Source organism: Pezoporus occidentalis, unplaced genomic scaffold (assembly GCF_034315485.1).
Source record: "Pezoporus occidentalis ecotype Australia unplaced genomic scaffold, CSIRO_AGI_Poc_V1 ctg66, whole genome shotgun sequence".
NCBI classification, from domain to species: Eukaryota; Metazoa; Chordata; class Aves; order Psittaciformes; family Psittacidae; genus Pezoporus; species Pezoporus occidentalis.
The window spans coordinates 621,385-640,560 of NW_026916009.1; the positions used below are offsets into that span (position 1 = coordinate 621,385).

The 19,176-nt window shown below is 47.8% G+C and overlaps 1 protein-coding gene across 6 annotated transcripts in view; it reads right to left on the reverse strand.

The window, feature by feature from the left end:
- Positions 1-19,176, reverse strand: part of NRP2 (neuropilin 2) — an 88,219-nt gene that overhangs the window by 58,115 nt on the left and 10,928 nt on the right. For all 6 annotated transcript variants that reach the window (XM_062640625.1, XM_062640628.1, XM_062640626.1 and 3 more), the window contains exons 2-3: positions 17,963-18,140; positions 1,222-1,403 (exon numbers count right to left, since the gene is read on the reverse strand). In XM_062640625.1, the coding sequence (XP_062496609.1) occupies positions 1,222-1,403; positions 17,963-18,140 (360 nt within the window). The remainder of the gene's footprint in view (positions 1-1,221; positions 1,404-17,962; positions 18,141-19,176) is intronic.

A 19,176-nucleotide genomic window follows, 5' to 3' on the forward strand; every position in this document is an offset into this window, starting at 1 on the left:
ATTCTCTGCCATCCTCCATTCTGGCAACTGGCCTCAGCAAACCCCAATATCCAGATGAGCCACTAAACTCTTTCGGGACTAATCTGTATCCTAACCATTCACAAACAGCAGTGGTGAGATGGCAGCACCACAACAGCTCAATGGCCAATTATACAGCTCAGGCAACCACTTTCCTCATCCACCTGAACCTCCAGACACCTCATCATTTCACAATGAACTTGAGGAGTCCCATTCCCATCCTCTTGCAGCTGTCTCCGCATTCACATCAACCTGTGACTGGGCTGTGAGCTGTCTGCACCCCTCTGCCCACAAGGCACTGGTGCCCGAGCTCCCTGCCTTCCCTTTGAAGAGGCTGGGGAAGCAGCCCTGTTGTGCTCCTTCCTGGTTCTTCACCAGGCACGGTGTTTTTTGTGCTGGATGCAATGCAGTGAAAGCTGTGTGTGTTTGCTTCCAACGCACCACCAAACGGATGTAGGAACAGGGCAGGCACCCACATCCTCATGCAAAACACACTCTTGTTGCCTCGGCATGCAGGCACACCTCTCTCACCCGCTCACACAGAGTGGGTTTTATTTTCTCAAGCCGCCTTCTTCACAGACACACAATTCTGGCAAATATTTAGACAGAAACACTATTAAAAGGCCTTTGAGCAGCTTTTCTTTTTCTCAAGAATAGTTCAGTATTAAACAGTATTATGAATAGTTCCTCTTATATCTGCCTGGAAAGGCACTGCCTCTGCCCGTGACAGCACTGCTGACAGCAGTCCCTTGAAAACCAGAGCTCCCCAGTCACAAACCCCACTTCCAGGAAGAGAAAACACAGCGTCATTGATAAGCCCTGAATCGCAGCTCCACAGGAGGGGGAGCTCCATACGCTCCTAATAGAGGGACAATCCCCTCTTAGCCCTAACAACCTCCACACATGCCAGGGAGAAAAGACTGGTTTCAAGTCCCTGAATACAAGAAATCATTTAAGGAGGAGCCCTGCTTTTGATGTCACACTGTGATCCAAAATGCACTATCAATCACGTGCCACTAACATCTTCACCTTCTTAGAAATGCGATGTAACAGACTTGTCTAACAAACAAACAAGCAAAAATAGCCTTTTATCGCTGGAGAATATGCTAAAAATCATATTGAAAAGGTGGCCAAAGGCATCTCCTTGTGAAGATCATCGTGGCAAACAGTGCCTGAGAGGCAGGCACTGACTCAGACACTCACCTGTCTTGTAGATCTCATAGCGCAGGGAGAAGCCGGCACCTTGCCGTGCATAGTCAGAGGTAAACTTGATATAGAGAGAAGGACCAGAAGAGATAATGGTAGGAGGTGCTATGTTCCCACAGTGCTTGCCCAGCAGGTCTGCTGCTTCACTGTCCCCGTCTCGGATCTCGATGTAGTCGTACCTGTGGAGGCAGGTGAAATGGCAGTGAAACCATCTGCGAGGGAGGCCCTTCGGGATGCCAGGAACAAACAAAACCCACTTCTTTGTGTCTGTATATGTCACAGACCATCTTCCAGACAGCTACCTGGGACTCTGTCACTCACACCACACTTCCCTCTGCTGATGTTTTCCCCTCTTTTGTCTGTCTGGCTACAGTTAAGTCCTCACATCATGAATTTATAGCACCCACATCCACTTTAACGTCAGAGCCAACATGCAAAATTTAGGATGCAATTTACCTCCATTTCCACAAGACTCCCTCAGCATGGGAGAAGCACAGATGCAACTCTCCTTGGGCTGCTCTCCTTCTCTTACCTCTCTCCATGTCATTGTGCTACTTAGCACAGCTCAGTTTATTTCACTATCCAGGTAGGATTTGGCCAAGCACACACCAAGCATCAAACAAATAGTCAATGTTCAATCCATGTCAGCAGGTAGCTATTTTGTGCACTGTCTGACAACCACACTAGTCCTTTAACAAGCATGGCCAGTGCCCTTACTTACACTTGCACAGTAATACCGAACCTCTTCTCTTAAGTGCTAATAAAGATTCTCTGTGGATGAGAAGTGTCATGTAAGAGCTGGGTAACCACATTCACTATCCCTGTGCACCTGTAACCACAACCTGCCTTCACTAAACCCTACCTGGAAATGTCCCACTTGCCCACTGGCATGGCTCCTGAGCATCTGAATGGTCTGGGGGAGGAATGCATTGCCTCCTGGCGCAGAGATAAAAGCTTGTTGCAAAGTCTGGCTATAAGGTGAAACTCCCACCGATTCCTTCATATTTTCTAGGCCACGACTGATGGCAAGGTAGTACCAGGCTCTGTGCGCTGTGAACGAACAGCTTTTACATGAACATCTTGTTCTTCTGCTGCTTTCTAACACCCCCACTCTCCCGCCCCTCTTCTCCTCTCTCTGGCCAGCACACTGCTATTTACAGAAGCTGCCCATCTCTCTTCAACTGTTTATTCACTTTGTATCAACCTGTTTGAAAAACATGCTACAGCTCCTCTCAGGGGGCCAGGGAGGGAAAAAGCACTTCCAGGCTGCCAGGCATCTGCCTTTCTTCTTTGTCACAAGATCTCCTGTTTGGGAATGGAGGGCTGAAAGGAGAAGTAGCTTGCTGGATACTGAATAATCCTCATGTGACTCATTCCTGTTCTGCGAAGCACACATGGGCAGGCAACAGCCTCAAAACAAACTTAAAGGGACTCAGTGTGCTCCTCCACAAAGGAAGATGGCTCGGACAGCTTTCGTTTCACTCCTTTCTGGGACTAAATCAGGCTGAGAGCCAGCAGAAAAATGCCTGCAGATAAAAACCTGTCTATGCCAGACCAAGCACTCAGCTAGCTCCAATCACCCAGCCTTTAACTTCATTACACTCAATTGGCTTGGCCAAGGTGAAATCCAAACGGTCTTAAGAAGAGGCACTCACACAGGAAGAGCACTCGCTTAATTGAAGGGTGGACACACAGCGATATAAATGAAGATCTGCTCTCTATGCTCTCTCCTCACCTTGTGACCCCTTATTACCCTGACACCATCCAGCAGCACCCTGCATGACCCCACTAATGTCCATCATGTGTGGCTTGATCCCATTTCCCCAGGGAAAAGGAACATAGAAGGCAGTGTTAGTGCTTCTTATGAGTAGAACTTTTTCCTCCCTGTTTTTCTATCATCTGTTTAAAGTAGTGCTGAGCAAACAGCAGGGACATTTTGTTCTTTAAATAACTAGTTGCTCACTGCTTGCTTGCAGCCCTTCCACATCCAAAGTACACATCTGTGCTGCAGGACTACTGGCTACTAATGAGATTGTGAATATATGGCAAAAAATTAATTTGGTGAAACATGAATGTTGGCAAAACACAGTTAATGGAGTAGACTGTAAAAGCTGCTATTTGCATGGCACAGGGAGAGTTTAGCTGCATCCCAGAGAATCACATCTGTTCGTGTCCTCATGGGGTTATAACTCGCCAACACAATACATGATTTCAACTACTTGACTGTAATGATCACAGCTTCCACGGTAGCCAACACACCAAACATCCTAGTGCTGTCCACATGGCTCCTCAAACCACCCAGTGCTGTAGGAGACCTGGCAATTTCAGAAGCAAATTCTGGACCAAGAAATATTTGCTTATTGAATGGGTGAATAACTTCCAATAATATGTACAATTTGGGAATATTACAATCTGCTCATGGGCAATCTGCAAATGGAAAATTAAAAGAATGAATCTAGTAAGTAAATCATCAGGAAATATTTGCCTCTGAATTAAACCCTGTTTGACTTCATCCAAGCATCTAACTGAGCTTCCTCCTACTGAAGCTAAACCTTAATAAATCAAACGTTACAAACAACTAAAAAAAGCCCCTAGGAGAAGTTCGGGGAATCTTTCTTGGCAAATGTAGAATGAATAAAAATGCATAAGGGTTTTCTTCCCTACTTAAAAAATCTTGGCCCAAGCCCTCTGCTCCTCATGAGGCAAAACTCCCTTCCTTCAGATCATATAAACAGTGTGAACTGGGAGAGCATTACACTCAGGAGATACAAGCAGGAGCACCTACTTCCTCTCCAACAAAGCAATTAAGCTTTAGGCTTTCAAAATGAAACACCAAAGACGTCCGGTCCAGACCATGAAACTTTCAAACTTCAGCAAGAACATTGGCTAATCCCCACCACAGACTCTTTTGGCATCATGTGCTTTAGTCACGTCCATGCTTTGGCTCGCATCAAACAAACTGATAAGCTCCATCCTCCTCACACTGGGTCACCAGCCATGTTAAAATCTAGTTTGGCCAGACCTTTGCTTCTTTGCTTCCAGACCTAAGCTTAAGCATGTTTTCCAGACTTTTTCCTTCCCGTGTGAAAAACAAGAAGAAAAATTGGAAGGAAGAAAACCCAACCCTGGGGATGTTTTCAACCCTTATTTCATTTTCACATAATTACAGACTAGGGCACAGCTGGGTGGGACAACATTTATGCAGCGATGGCATCCAAACTGTCTTGACCAGTGCCCAGCAATTTGCATTTCACTCATATAACCAAATCCATTGTTTCAGTCAAGGAGCACCAACATCCTTGTAAGCTGACCTCTCTGGTGTTACCTCCACTGGGCAAGCCGCCATCTCCAAGCACATTTCGTAGCCGCTTCTTCCCATCTAGGCATTGCTCCAATAAGCCAACCATAAATATGTTAGAGCAGGGTGCAGCATCCATAGCCCACAAGGATAGTCAATGGATTAACCAACTCTTGCAGGGAAGGTGACCGCAGTTGGCTGCTCCCCCAGCAGCAAGATATTTTCAGCTGGTTTGGGAAAGCCAGCCAGCTGGTTTGAAACCACCTCAAATAGAGGTTTCCCCCAGGGAGTTTTAAGGCAGGGAGGCAAAGCTGAAGTGCTTTTAACTGCCCAGACAATGTGTGTGTATGGCGGGGCCAGGGGGGAGGTTGAGAAAGGAGGAAAATGCATTGCTCAGACACTCTTCTTGGAGCTGTTTAACAGAATTAAACAGAAAACATACAATGCTTACAAATATTGCTGCGTTTTTATTAAGGATTTTTAGTAGAAAGTGCTTTGCTGATGCTAAGAGAGCTTTTATAAACTAATTATAAAGCACTTCTAATGCCTGTATTACTCATGCTTGCTTGCTTGCTTTTTCCTCCACTCAACCCTCTCTGCTTCCCAGTCTTTCCTTTTTCTCTATTTTCCCTAAGTCACTTTGCTGCTGGCTCTCCAAACAAGTCTGCAAGGCACAATAAAGGCAAACAAGACCCAGCTGCAGTAATTATGAGAAGACCTCCACCTTTTCAGTCCTTCTCTGTTGTGAAATAGCTAATCTACTCCCTGGCCATTGAGCTGTGCTCCACCAGCACAGACCTCCCAGCTACCCACACAGGCATTGGTGAGCTCCAGAAATGCTATGACCCACCTGAGGAGCAGCATCAGCAAGCCTACAGCTCCTCTTCTGAGGCACACAACTCAGCACAAAGCAGTTTTGGGACTCATACTGCTCCAGACATAATCAACAAACCTATTGCCCCTCAGCCCCAGGTCCTAAGAGATCCTGATTTCTTCTCACTGTAATATGCTTCAAGGTTGTTACATGGATGTTAGCTTAGGATGTCAGAGAAATACAAACAATACATTTTTTGTATGTTCACAGGCATAATGTGAATCCTCCCAGTACATAAACTTGTGCAAGCCTGGTTTCAAAGCCCAAGGAGGGCTGGCTCCCCAAACCACGCTCTGACCTAGCTGGCAGCTTTCTCTGTCTCTTCCTACAGCTATAATTTGAAGTTAGTGAGGGCTCACATTCAGCTAAGCCCAGTTTCCAGTGCTTACGAGGGCCAGAGAGAGTCACAAGGCTCTAACCTGAACTTCCCCAGTGTTTAATTTGGAGCTATTATTCATAGGTATTTTCCATGGGGCTCATGACCGCACCTGGCAAACAGTAATGATGGGGGTGCTCACGAGACTGTGTGAGGTAGGAGGGCAGAGAGGAGCAGTGCCTGGCCTAAGGTCAGGCAGGAAGTTTGCAGCACAGCAAGAACAGGAGCCAGCCTTGATTAGACAGATTATATTACACTGGAAGAAGCTGGCCTAGACAGACAGCGAGACAAATAGGTACTGACTGTGTGCCAAACACCCTAAATTTGGGAACGCCCAGTGCTGACCTGAGTCTTCAAGACCCCCGGTATGCTTGAACCATATGTCGTGGTGTCTTGAACAGGAAGGGAAACTGCGATTCGAGTGAAGCTGAGCAGGCATTAATATTCTGCAGGTAGCTGGAAGATGGCGTGGGGAGCCTGCTTAGCCACAACAGCAGCTAGCAAATGCAACTGTTCCCTTTCAAAGCGTGGTAGGTGGTTTGTTTCTCAGAGATTGTTATAAAAAGCATGCGGGGTTTTTTTTAAACATCCTCCAAGAAAAGGCTGTTTCTTAGAAATCAAATAGCAGCTGCAGGATAGAGATGGTTAAGAAACCGTGAACCAGCAGCTCTGTGCTTGTTTTGCAATCAAGGAGCGGCTAGAATTAATGTCCATTCCATGCTAGCTGCCTTAGTCAATTTTTCTGTGTCACCACCCATCTTCATGCTCTTTCATATGCCACCTTCAAAACAAATCCTTATTTCATGGATAGTTATATTGTGAAAGACAAGAAAGGTTTTCTGTGATGTTTATACAATCTTGAGCAGCTGCAGGACATACCCTTCAAACATTAAACTGCTGCAGAAGCTACTGGGGACTTTGGGATGATTTTTTTAACAGCCATGATAGCAGAGGCAAGCACCGCTGTTGCCTGATGAAGCAAGAGCAATGAAGTTTGATCTTAGCTGCCAGCCCTTAATCAGAGTAATTAATTATAAATACAGCAGATGAATTGGATTCTCCTTTGACTTGAACTAGGTTTACACATGTGTAACTCATCATTTTAAGAGTAATCGCTCCTAATTTATCCTGGGGTGAGAAGAGAATCTGTCCTCATGGACACAGATCCTCATATAGATGTGTCTACAGACCTAAAAAAACTTGTGTCATATCTAACTTCAGCCAACTAAACATCCTCTGCTCTCAGTGGAAGCAAATTCTTCACACCCAGCTTGGGATGGGATTAATTGTTCTTCTGCACTGATGACAGCGGTAGTTTAAATCACTCCTGCTGACTGGACTTGGACTCTGGGAGGCTGAATATTGGAGAGGTGAACCTGGTCTCACTTGGTGGCTTGTGGGGCCATTTTTACCAATGCTGAAGGCAAAAGATGCTCACAGAGTAAGCAGAGCTTGCCCTTGTTCTGCCCAGATGGAAATAACTGCCCCTGGCAACAGCAGAGAGAAACAGGCTATCATTGTTCTGAATCTGAAGGGATTTCACTGGATACCAGTGACAAAAATGACCAAAAACCAGTGGCAGCAGGGGAAGAGCCAGGCCTTTGGGTGGGGGGGCATAGCTGCTTAGGATTTCTCAGAAGTTTGTTTTGAATTGGTTGCCTCCAATTACATCTTGTGTAATCACAACACTGTGGGGTTTTGTAATCATTCCACTGTGTTTTGGAATATTTACTTATCTTCTCAAAAATCTGACCAGAATTTCTGAGAAATGAGAAAAATCCAGTCATAGAGTCGAAAAAAAAAAAAAAGAACAAAACCCAAAAAAATAAAAAGAAGAAAAAGGAAAAAGAAGGAGACAGGGAGGGAGAGAAAATAACCCTAACAGATTGGAAAAGTTCTTCAAAAATGCCTTGAAGACAAAAAATGGAAACTACAAATAGCCTCTTATTTATACTCCTTGGGTTGTTTTCACCCCCGTACAGGCACCACTGAGGGGAAGAGTCTTTCGGCAGTCACAGATAACTGGGGAAGGGCAGCAATAAGGGTAGCCAACTGCTCCTGTAGCAAGTTCTGATTCAGGAGGGAATTTCAGCTCCTAGCATGCTGCATGCTGCTGCCCCCCCTGAGACGGGAGAGCAAAGGCTCCCCCGTGCTTTGCCATTCATCCTCGGGCTGCCTTCTTCAAGCTGTGTTGCCAGATCGCTGCGGAAAGGCGCGTTGGAGTAGAGAAGTGCTCTCATCTGGGGCATGTCTGGAAAACCGTTCATTACATAAGAAAACAAGATGTGCTAATGTGCACTTTAGGGGTTTTCTGCAGGCTGTTGTTCAGGAGGTACACATGGCTGTTTAATTTTATTCCTGTCTCCAAAACCATCTCTATAAATTCCTCGCCCTTCTATCTTTAGCTACAGGGGTCTTTTGTTGCAAGATGTCTTTGTTACTCCTTGGGGGAAAAAGTCATGGCAAAACCAGGAATAAAATATATAAAGCATGTTAAGAATAAGCTCCCTTTCCGTGGCATTCTGCCTTCTGTCACTGCTCTATGGGAACTGAAGCGACTCACAACCCTTTCATACCCCAAAACGCAGGACACTTGAGAAAATGCATTTGCACTTTTTTCCTTCTGCTACAATCCATCTGTGGGAAAAATTGGACTCCAGTTTCTATGTCATTTTACTGTCACCACTCACAGGCACTTGATCACTAACAGAAAGCAAAAAAAATATAATAAAAGATAACAACCACAAGAGGAAATTTACTGCCAAAAAGCAGCAGAGTGGGCAGAAGGCAGGGGGCAAATGATCACTTTGCTGCTTTGCAGTGGGGGAAACAGGCTCCCATTGCCTGATGCGATCCGGTGCCGAACAGCTCAAGCAATATAGATGGAGACCCGTTTGGGCTAGGCTGGCTGAAGGTCTAGGGACTGGCTGGCAGGTGCTGATGAGGAATAGGGAATGCTCACATGCTCTCTGCTGTGCCAGACCTATGGAGAACACCCCTCCATGGAGCCATAGTGAGTGACATCCCATTGCACCTTGTATCACTCATGGCCTTAGACATAACATGCGGTGAAGAACGAAAGAACTGGTAATCACTGGGATCAGATAGGAGCTTTGCAGCTTGGCTTCCCACATATCACTCACTTGCAGTGCGTTTTTTCAGCACAAAACCAAAATAAACACCTCATTAAGCACTAATTGTATAAATGAGGTTGCAAGAACAGAGCCCTGACCAGCCCACTGTGCTCCTGGCTGTCTACATCCCTTGTTAATGATGGATGTCACTTCAGGACCAGCCCACCACAGGACGGCTTTCTGACCCCACAGTTTCTCAGACACAGCCTGTTTGTTCACAGCCCAGCTCCTGCCTTAGCTGATGCACAAGTAAGCAAAGCTTTGCAGCCAAGCCTGGCCTGCAGCCTCTGCTATTTGGGCACTTCCACAACAAGCCAACCATGCCAGCTTGTAATAAGAGCCGGTTCCCGGGACAAACAGCACACAAAACCCGCCTGATCCTTCCTTGGATACATCTCCCACCTATGCCCTTCTCCCCCCAAAATATGGGTACTTGCAGCTCAACAGCCACCTGAACCAAGCCACACCAAAGGTCTGAGCACAATCAATGCCTGGATGAGGGCAAGCGCTGTGCCATGCACACATCACACCTTGCTGCATGCTCATAGCAGCAGTGGCCTCTCACCCAGGTCTCAGAGGCAGCAGTACCTGCCTGGGTGTGTGGGGAGAATTAGCCACTTGCAGGGGCTGTTTGGTACCCTTGAGGTGAGCTCAGCCCTGCCTGGGACAGCAGGTCGGAGGGGCAGCCATGACAAGATGGAAGAGGGAGACAGAGACAATGGAGCGGGCAGCTGCACGAGGCTGGTTGGTATCTTTTCTCTTTAATGTGCTCTGGAACGTTAAGGAACAGGGGGATGGGAGTGTCCCTGTTTCTCCCACAAACAAGGGCCCTGCCATTGCTTTGTTCAGGAAGGTTTTCTTTGAAGCAACCCTTTGTGTCATCCTCTCACTCAGCCGTGGCAGTGTGTCTGCTTTGTCCTGCCAGCTCAGCCATGGAGTGTTTACAAGCCTCCCCCACCCTTCCAGGCTGTGGTTCAGCTCCATTGACACTGAAGGCAACAGGCTCCTCTCTTGGCGTGTGATGACTCAATTACTTCCTCTGACACTCTATTACTATAGCCCTTACATCTCCAGATTGAAGATGAAAAAACAGGCTGGAAGGGGGACAGGGAAGGGGAGAGGTCTCCTGAGGTCTCCTTCAATTGAGTTGTTGGACATCTGAAGAAATCCCCATCTGCCATATTTAAAGACACAGAAAGATGTTTTGCTCCTGAACTGCAGAAAACTCAGAGGGTTTTCACAAAAGAAAACTGAAGAAATCAAATGGGTCAAAAAACTTGAACAAGATGCAGTGAACAGAGATCAATGGTAAGTCAATCCCCTCTGCTGATGGAGATCCCAGACCTTGCTCCTGCTCATGATTATCAGCCAAACATCAGCATTACCAAAGGCACATCAGCGGAGAGCCAGGCGCTGCACCTCCCCTTTCCACTGCAAAGTAACAATGTAAATGAAACCTCACACCAATGCTCACAAAAGAGGAAGGAAGCTGAGCACATGCCTCAAACTCTCATGCTGCTGGGGGGTGCGGGGGGTCCTCCTACTTGTTGGACATCCGTCAACAACCCCAGCTCCAAGGGTTCCCTGGAGGTTTCTAATACATTGAGCACTTCCCATGCAAACACCCTGCACGTGCCACAGCATCAGCAGGCACAGGGCTGAGTGCAGTGGCTCTCCCACCACCAGTGAGTGCCGACTGTCTCAGCAAAGGGGGACCCCCCCTCAAAGAACAGGGGTGCGCCCTTCCTCACATCAATTGCAATGTCTTCCATATCTCTGGAAGAAATGACATTTGGGGCAGCCACAGCACACACACAGAGCAGCCATCCTGCCAGCTTCTGTGCCATTTGTAACAGGCACACTGGTATCTCCATGTCTGACCCACTGCTACTTTAAAACCACCGTCACTACTGGACTGTGATTGCTCAGCAACGCTGTGGATAGCTCCCAAGAATTCCTTGGGATTCGGGGGTGGAAACCCAACAAAACCCCACAGGTTACTCACTCTTTCTAATGATCTACTGATCTACTCACTAAGCCAGCATAAGGCAGGCTTTCTATGGTGTGTTTGAACTGCTATATCAAAGACAGTTGCTTAAAATATCCTAGCTGTGATTAGTGGACCATGACTGCTTATTAACTCATAAGGAATTCCAGGATCACCAGACTGTGGTTTGCAACATATTATTACATTGCCATTCAATAGTGGTGTGCAGACGATTTAAAGAAAACGGAGAACCAAGTGTCAGACTTAAAACTAACCTCCCCCAGTTCTTCCATATGAGCTCTCTGCTGAGCTCTGGCCAAGAGCAACCAGAAATTTCTTCTGTTTTCAGTCTGCTCTTAGCAGTCTGTTCTTTTTATTTTGCATTCATATTTAATTGCAGAATTCACACCCAGCCAGAAAAGGTTGGGAACAAACTAGTCGTCGTCTGCAGTGCTCTGAACTGCTCCTGCGTGATGCTGCTATGCAGCAGCCTTTGGACTGTTGCTATCTAGACTGAGCTTTGTGCCTGCAGATACCCAGGTGTTCTCTTCTTTATGAGGCAGGGAATTTAAAGTGATTTGCCAAAGCAGGACCGGTAAATCACTAACAGGGAAGGGAGAGAACCCAAATCTCACAGCTCCCAGACCTGATATTGCTGGTGAGTCTGCCACTCCCCCATTACAGCCTGACAATAGGGATGATATCCATTAGAAAGGCTGTGTGTAGCTAAGGCAAACAGTTGCTCATTAAAAGCCTAAATCAGTTCCTATGGAAATCAAGGTAAAACCTCCTGCTGCTTTTGCTGGGCTTTGAGTCTGATCCTTAATGAAAAAAAAAAGGGTGGGTTTTTTTAATACTATTCTGGCACCTTCTAACTCGTGCATCCAGACAATGAACCTGTGACATGGAAGAGCACTGCCAGCCCCACCGTGCGATGCAAAAAAAGCGACCAAGACTCATAACTCCAGGCATTTAGGCTCCTGAGACCCAGCTGTTTGGGATGAGCCTCTGTGAATGGTGTCATTGATCTCACCCAGTGAGACAGAGAACTATTGCAAAGACAACCAAAGACGGTGGGATCTTCACTGACAGCATGACCATCTCAGCACTGTGGCTGTTCCAGCGGAATTGCTCTACTAGTGTGCTATGGCATTTGCACTAAGCAGGGTCAGCAAAGATGCAAAGGCCTTAGAGTAGGAGCGTGGCTTGCACTGCACGCTCACAAAAGGCACATACTTCTAGCCCTTTCAGCTAGACCCTGAAGCCAGTCAGTCACCAGAGCCAGCCCTTTGCTCGCTCCATCCCCAGGCATTGCTGGGGACCCAAGGGTCCTGCTCCCTCCCTCACTGGCCAGAGAGGCTGAGTAAGAAGCTAGGCAGGAAGAAGGGGGAGAGGTCTCTGTCTCTAGTGCTATTGTTCCCAGTGTCACCAGCTGGCCCTTAGTTTGTCATGATTCCAACAGGAAACAAGGTGCAAAACCAGATCCAGCTCCTACAGACCGGATGTTGGTGACCTGGCGGGACATAGGATACCCCACGAGAGTGCCTTTGGGGCCATCACCTTCTGCAGAGTCTGGACCTTGTCTGTCCCTCCCAGGAGAGGCTCCGGGCACCATGAAGCACAGCTGCAGAGCAAGAGGAGCTCTCTCGGCAACGTGGATGGGCAGCAGAGAAGAGATGTGAAGAGCCCTGAGTTGTTAACTCATGCGCCGGTCTAACGCCATCAAAGCTAACCCATTCACTGATGTTTCATTTTGGAAAATGACCTGGTCTTGACAGGAATTATGAACCATACAGGGGATGCTGCATGGAGTTAAAAAACAGTAGAAGCTTGCTTGAAGACAAGCTAAGCTGCAGTGTCACGTTACCCAGACTGAATTATTTCCTGTACGTTAGAAATGTTACTTCTGGCTACCCATGCCACAAATGTATGAGCAAGCGAATGCCTTCCTTAACGACTCATCTTTGACTTCCTCCCTCTGCAAAGTTAAAGCTCCACTTCCCCAGCGTTGCAGGAGATGCAGTCACTTCCCCTTGCGTCCCAGCAAAGAACCAAAGAACCCCACAAGCTCTGGTGTTCTGTAGTGCTCCAAATGAATTTCTCATTTCAGGCATTTTCGCAAACTCAAGATGAACTGCATTGTTTCTAAAATGTTTACTAATGAGCTAATTACGCATACTTTTCAAAGCATTTACTAATTAGATGTCCATAATTGCTGCTTTGTCTACTCTTAACCTTTGCTGACAGGAGGACAGCTTCTTGCAGTATCATGCTTTTGTTTGAGGGAGGTGGTCAAGAGAGCCAAGCTGAATACTGCAGCCACCAGCTGCCTGCCTGTGGGCACTGGGGCTTGCTGCCACTCCCCCAGCTGCCCGAGCAAGGGACTTGGGCCAGTGTCTCTGCTGCTCTCTAGGAAGGATGCTTTGTTCTAGTGCCCAGCTTCCTGGAAGCACAGGAGATGGCCACACTGCCATAAGAGGTCTTCACTGGCTAGCCAAGCCCATGCGCTTCATCCTTTGTACTGTGGCCTGGGAACACCAGTATGCTACTGCCAGCATTCCCTGGCAGGCAGTGCTCTGCAAGACGGGCACTGGAAGCATGGTGTATTCCCTTGCCAAATCTTAGTCCTCTCTGTCCTTCAGGCTGGAAGCAGGGACATCTCCTGCCATACCTGCCCGGTACCCAGCACACAGCAGGACGCTGAACTTGGTTCAACTCTCTTAGCACCACTGTGGCACTTTCGAGGTCACAGTGACAACTGCACACATTTCCTCATTAAGGTGGCCCCAATTCCTGTTTCTGGAAACCCTTGGAGGATTTCATGGAAACCCTTGCATGAAACATGAGGGGCCAAAGTCAGGAGGAAGAGCCTGACTGTGCAGCTCAGGGCTGGCTCCTGCCCATTTTGGAGCCCCGGTCCCCTGTCTCCGGGAACCTTTCCCAGCATTTGGCGTGTGCCACCAGAGGGGGCTGCGAGCCACGGATACGGTCCCCGAAATCCGCCCGAGGCAGGGATCCCACCATTGCAACCCAGGAGCAGCATGTGCTGGAAAGGGCTGCAGGAAAACCCGCTGGCACGGCCATGATCGGTCGGGCTTTCGTTAAGAAATAACGTTCTCCTGGTGCAGATGTTATGACCCAGCTCAAAGGTCTCCTGCGAGCACAAGCCCAACGGCTGCAGTGTGGAGGGGGCATGCCTCTGCCATGTGTGTACAGCAACGTCCCGGTGCTCAACCACAGCCCTGCCCAGCCTAATCCTCATGGCCAGGGATGACAGTCAGCAGCCAGTCTCATGAGGGGCCTTTTAATGTTCCAAAAAGAAGCCCAGCAGCAGCAGGGAGGCACGAATGGAAAAGGCGGTTGGTTATAAATGCAGTTCACTCAGAGCTGAGGTTTCTGACTTGGATTTTCCAAGCAAGGAGTGCAGACAGAACAGCAAAATGGCGATTAGGAAGGAGCCAGTAGCTTGGCTATGTGACTGCACAAGCTGAGCTACCCCTCCTGACTGGACAGCCACCCCTGTTACACACCTATGGCAAGTGGTTCAGGTAGCTCCAGAGATCACAAATGAACCCTGGCATGCACAAGGCTGCCCAGGTACCAGCATGGCACACAAGGAGTGGAAATATTTCACCATAGCAGCAGCAGCATGGGCTTTTCCACTAGATGACACTTCCCTTTTCAGGGTGCAGATATGATGGTGCCCGAGCAAAAGCTGCCATCACAGCCAAGAGAGAACGAAATGGTGAGCAGATGTGCTATTACAGTTGTTCCTGAACAGTTCAACAACTCTTCTATCAGAGCATCAAACTTCCCTTTGGCTCTGCCCTACAGCTGCAGGACAGCACGAAGAATAGTCTAGGTCCCGTACTACCTATCACAGTGTGCCCTACATCCCACAACAGGCATCTCTGCTGTGCTCCAATTTTCTTAACCTGAAGTGCCTTCCCAAAGTAAGGTGCTTCCCCAAAGCGCAGATAAAGCACAGAGAGGTGGAGAGGAAAAAAGGTTCTGGGGCTTCAGTTCCACCCAGTTACTTCATGATGGTGGTGGACACAGGTGAAAAATAAAAGCCCAGATGTGCCTCCAGAAGAACAACAGCAACACCCAGCACTGAGCAGCTGCCCTGGCCGCCACCTCTGGGCATCCATCCCTGGCTGATGCTCCTGCCCTCCATGCAGGGAGTGCCGGCTGTGAAGCTGGACCAGCAGCCAGCTCTTGCTCCACATCCGGACTGCAGCAGGTAGACAGGCCCTTTCCGGCCAGCTGTTGATAGAGGGGAAATCACTGACCTTTCCGCAGATGTCCCTAGGGTGCCAGGCAGTGCACAAAACACAGGAGGAAACACCTCCCGTCCCAAAGGGAAATCTAAAGCAGATACAAGGAAGGGCAGAAAGGACATAGTAAAACTAAAAAGACTTCTGCAGATATTTTTGTAGGCCTTAGAACGGGTTTTAGGAATGTAAATGTTAGGCTTTATGAGGGAGAAACTTTAGCCTAATAAGGTAAAATGAAATGTTGAAGCAAGAAGCAACAGAGGAAAGGTGTATGGTGTTTACCTCTGGCAGCTGGAAGCACAGACCAGCCTGCTGCTCTGATAGCTGCCAGGTAGCAATACAAGTGTAGGGAGAACCTTGCCTGCCCAGAGACAGAGGGCCACAGTGGGGCTCATCAGCCTGTCACCTTTGTGTGAATGTGCTCTATAATAATGATCAGATGTCAAAAGAAGGGCTTTGCCCAGAGACTGTTTCTTTGATGCTGAACTCCTGTTCCTGATAAGGTTCCCACCTGCAGCTGTAATGAGGCCTTTGCTTCTTCATAGAATACCCTCTCATGCTCAGATGAGATTTATTACTAGCTGGTCACTTATTAGAACTGCTTAATGCCCAACCATTACACAGTGGTAATACTTGTCTCCTTCTGCTAGGTCACTTACAAAGAAATATCCCTCCTATCAATTTCTTTCAGGCAGTGTTTATCAGACACTGATTTCATTTGTTTTGTTATGCTTCCTATCAAGCACTGTCCATGACGATCTTTTAAACACACTCCTTTGCGGTGCTGGCTCTGGGGAGCAGGCACCCAATGTCTGCTTGGCTCTCAGCTCATACCTGTGGCCATCAGAAGCCCAAGTGCACTATGGATGAACCCCGTTTCACTTGCACAAAGGTGGCAGTTGAGGGGATAAAGAGATGCAGGCAAACTTGACTTACAGGAGAGGTTTGATGTTAATACCTGGTTTCTAGAGAGCAGTGTTGCTGCAGGGGCTGAAATGAATCGGAGACCCTGACAAACCCTCCACTATTAATGTCCCACATGGGGGACAAAAACCCTTCAACCTTTAAAAGCTGCTTTAAAGTCTCTTTCATGCACATACACACAGAAAGGGAAAGTGTGAGACCACATAGCAGCCACTCAGAAGATCTGCCACGATAAAGTAGAAGGCAGCAAAGGGACAACATCTCCAGCACTCAAGTAGCCCCTCCAGCACACCCCACCTGCAGCCTGGGACCAGAACCTGCCCTCTCACAGGCAGCAAAACATGGCAAAAGTTGTCCAAGGTGCTCAGATCTAAACCTGACGGCTTCCTACAAGTGGAGTTAAAACCGAATGCCCATGGTGGTTTCTGGCTCTCTGACCAACTTGGCTTTGTTTGCCTGAGACCTTTGAGAGGCAGAAGCAGGAGTCCCTCCTGCCCAGTTCAACCTCTGTCTTGCACACAACATTGCCCTGCCTAATACCTATCACATACTCTGTAGACTGTGAATATAGGCCTATAAAGCTTTTATTACTGCGAATACGGGGGAACTGCATTAGCTATGAGAAGGCTATACAGTTCAGCCTGTGCAAGCAATAATAAAATCTGATAGCAACCATCATTCTCATGCGCATTGCTGAGGCTTGTTGTGTTCATCTATGCTCACTATAAGCCTTCCTCTAACTTCTCCCTTTAAACACAGGCCTGATCCTGAAAAGTGCTAAATGCCTTCCACACGCACTGACTTCAGGGAGAGTTCATGGTGCTCTAAGCCTTATTAGCCCAGGCTTTATCTGCAGGGGGTTATGAGATCCCAAATGACATCAATCAGCACACCTTCATTAGAATCAGAGGAGCTGATTTATGGTAGCTGAGGGTCCAGCTCTACACTTCATAACCTTCCGTACATCATCAAACCCATGCTGAATTCTTTGTTCTCCACAGGACTGATTCTACAGCCCTATAAAAGCTTCCCCTGTCCCTCTGTCCCTTTTGAAAGCAGAGTTCCCCTCTCCATATATAACCCCCTTTTTAATCAACAGGACCAGCGTGTCTGCCAAGACTGCTGTGTCAGGCCCCAAGCTCCTTCACAGCTCAGGCATCCCTGTAGCTGGCTGTGGATTCCAAATTAAACACACAGGTTTATGTGTCTGCTGAGACCATGTTATTAACTCAGCCTTTTATGGTGCCCTTTGATGCTGTTAATTATTCTTTACTAGTTGTTAATTGTTTTTCCTGGGCATCTAGTTTGAGTCCCATCTTAGAAGAAGTAAAAAAAAAAAAGGCAAACAAAACCAATCTCCCAGTTTACCAAAAGCAGCAGAATAAGCACTGTGCAAAGTCAGACACAGCCCAAACAGCTCAGACCGTCAAGCCCCTAGCCTCACATGGCCCAAGCCCGGGTCTCTAGCCCTAGGGCTCTATATGCCATACCTCTGCATAGTTACGCACCAGGAAATTGCTCTGCTCTCCCAGCATGGTTTAAAAGGACAGTGTGGCCACTTCAACACAGAGAAAAACAAGCTGCCTTTTAACAGAAGTCAAGCTCAGGTTCAAAGCCAGTTAGCTCTTGCTTTCATGTTGATACAAGGCCGAGTTAAGAACCAGCATTTCAGTTCAGAGTAGGCTCATCCTATTTGTCCAAAGCTGCATCTTATAACCACCCAGCTGGTAAGGGAATACTTGCCCCTGAAAGGCAACGAGATGCAGATCTATGTGGCCTCAGGACAATGCTTGTTTTCACACACAAGGAAGCATGAGGCCCATATCGCTAGGCAAAACAGGGAAGAAAAGGAAGAGGAAGTCTCTTACTTGCAGTCGTGTTTTTCAATTTCAAAGTGAGGGTTGAAGTTGAGGATAATCTTCTGGTTGGGTTCAGGGGCGTAGATGACCCACTCACAGTTCTGGTGGGAGGGATAGTCATTGGGGTACCCCGGAGAGGTGATGTACCCAGCATCCTTGGAGTTCAGGCGGCCCCCACATGGCTGAGCTGCAGAGACACAGAAGGCAACAAAGCACTGAAACAGGTTCAGGGCATTGCCTGCACATAGCTGGCCTCTTTGGGCCACTGCTAGGGGTGGTCTGATAAAGGCCGTTGACATCTATTCAGCACTCTAATATGTCATATTAATCTCTGTGCAAGGGCAATTATGCTACACAACAAATGTGCTTCTTTTCCCTTCCACCTCCTGCCACACTTACATACCACATTTCACACAGACCAGAAAAAAGAAATAAATGCTCTTGCCGAGGCAATTACAGAGCCATAAAGCAAGAGACAGATTGATATCAGATCATCTGGAGCCGCCTCATTTTATCCCTTGTTTTACCTCCTTTGCAAGCTGCTCCGTGGCAGTCTCCCACAGCTGCCTCGGGAGACGCTAGAATTTGGATGCTACAAATACATCCACAGGAGCACAAAAAGTTTTGCTGCTCCCAAAGAAGGAAGCTGAAGCAAGCCAGGACTGATGGCCCCAGCCTGCAGCCCCACGACAGCCATTCCCCGCTTGCTGTGCTCTCCCTGCCCAGCCCTGCCTGCCCCCATGACCCTATCTCAGCACACTGGCTTCCCCTCTGATACCTCTCAAGCTAGCCCCAGCCATTGGAACTCCAGGCTCAGACGATCAGCAGTGGTGGTTTTGTGGGGCTAGCCCACAAATGGCTGGCAATGGCTGTGTGGTGAGCAAAGGAAGCACTCTCAGCTTTGGGTTAGAACAGGCCCTAGAGGGTGATTTCATCTTCAAAAAAACATTTAATCTCAAGAACACTGCAAATCAAATTTATTATTGCATTACTTGCTGGGAGGAAAATCTGCATCACATGCTCAATTGATAACGCACTACAAGTCCCCACAAAGTCCCTTTTTCCTCAGGGCCCCTGTTGCACGTTGGCTTGCTGCCCCCTCCTGTGTTGCCACCACCCCATCCCAACACCACGGGCCCATGGGCTGCCACAGCTGCCCTCAGAAGGCAGCATTGCCTCCTCACACCCAGCAAAACAGGCAAAAAACTAGCAAAATGAGCAAA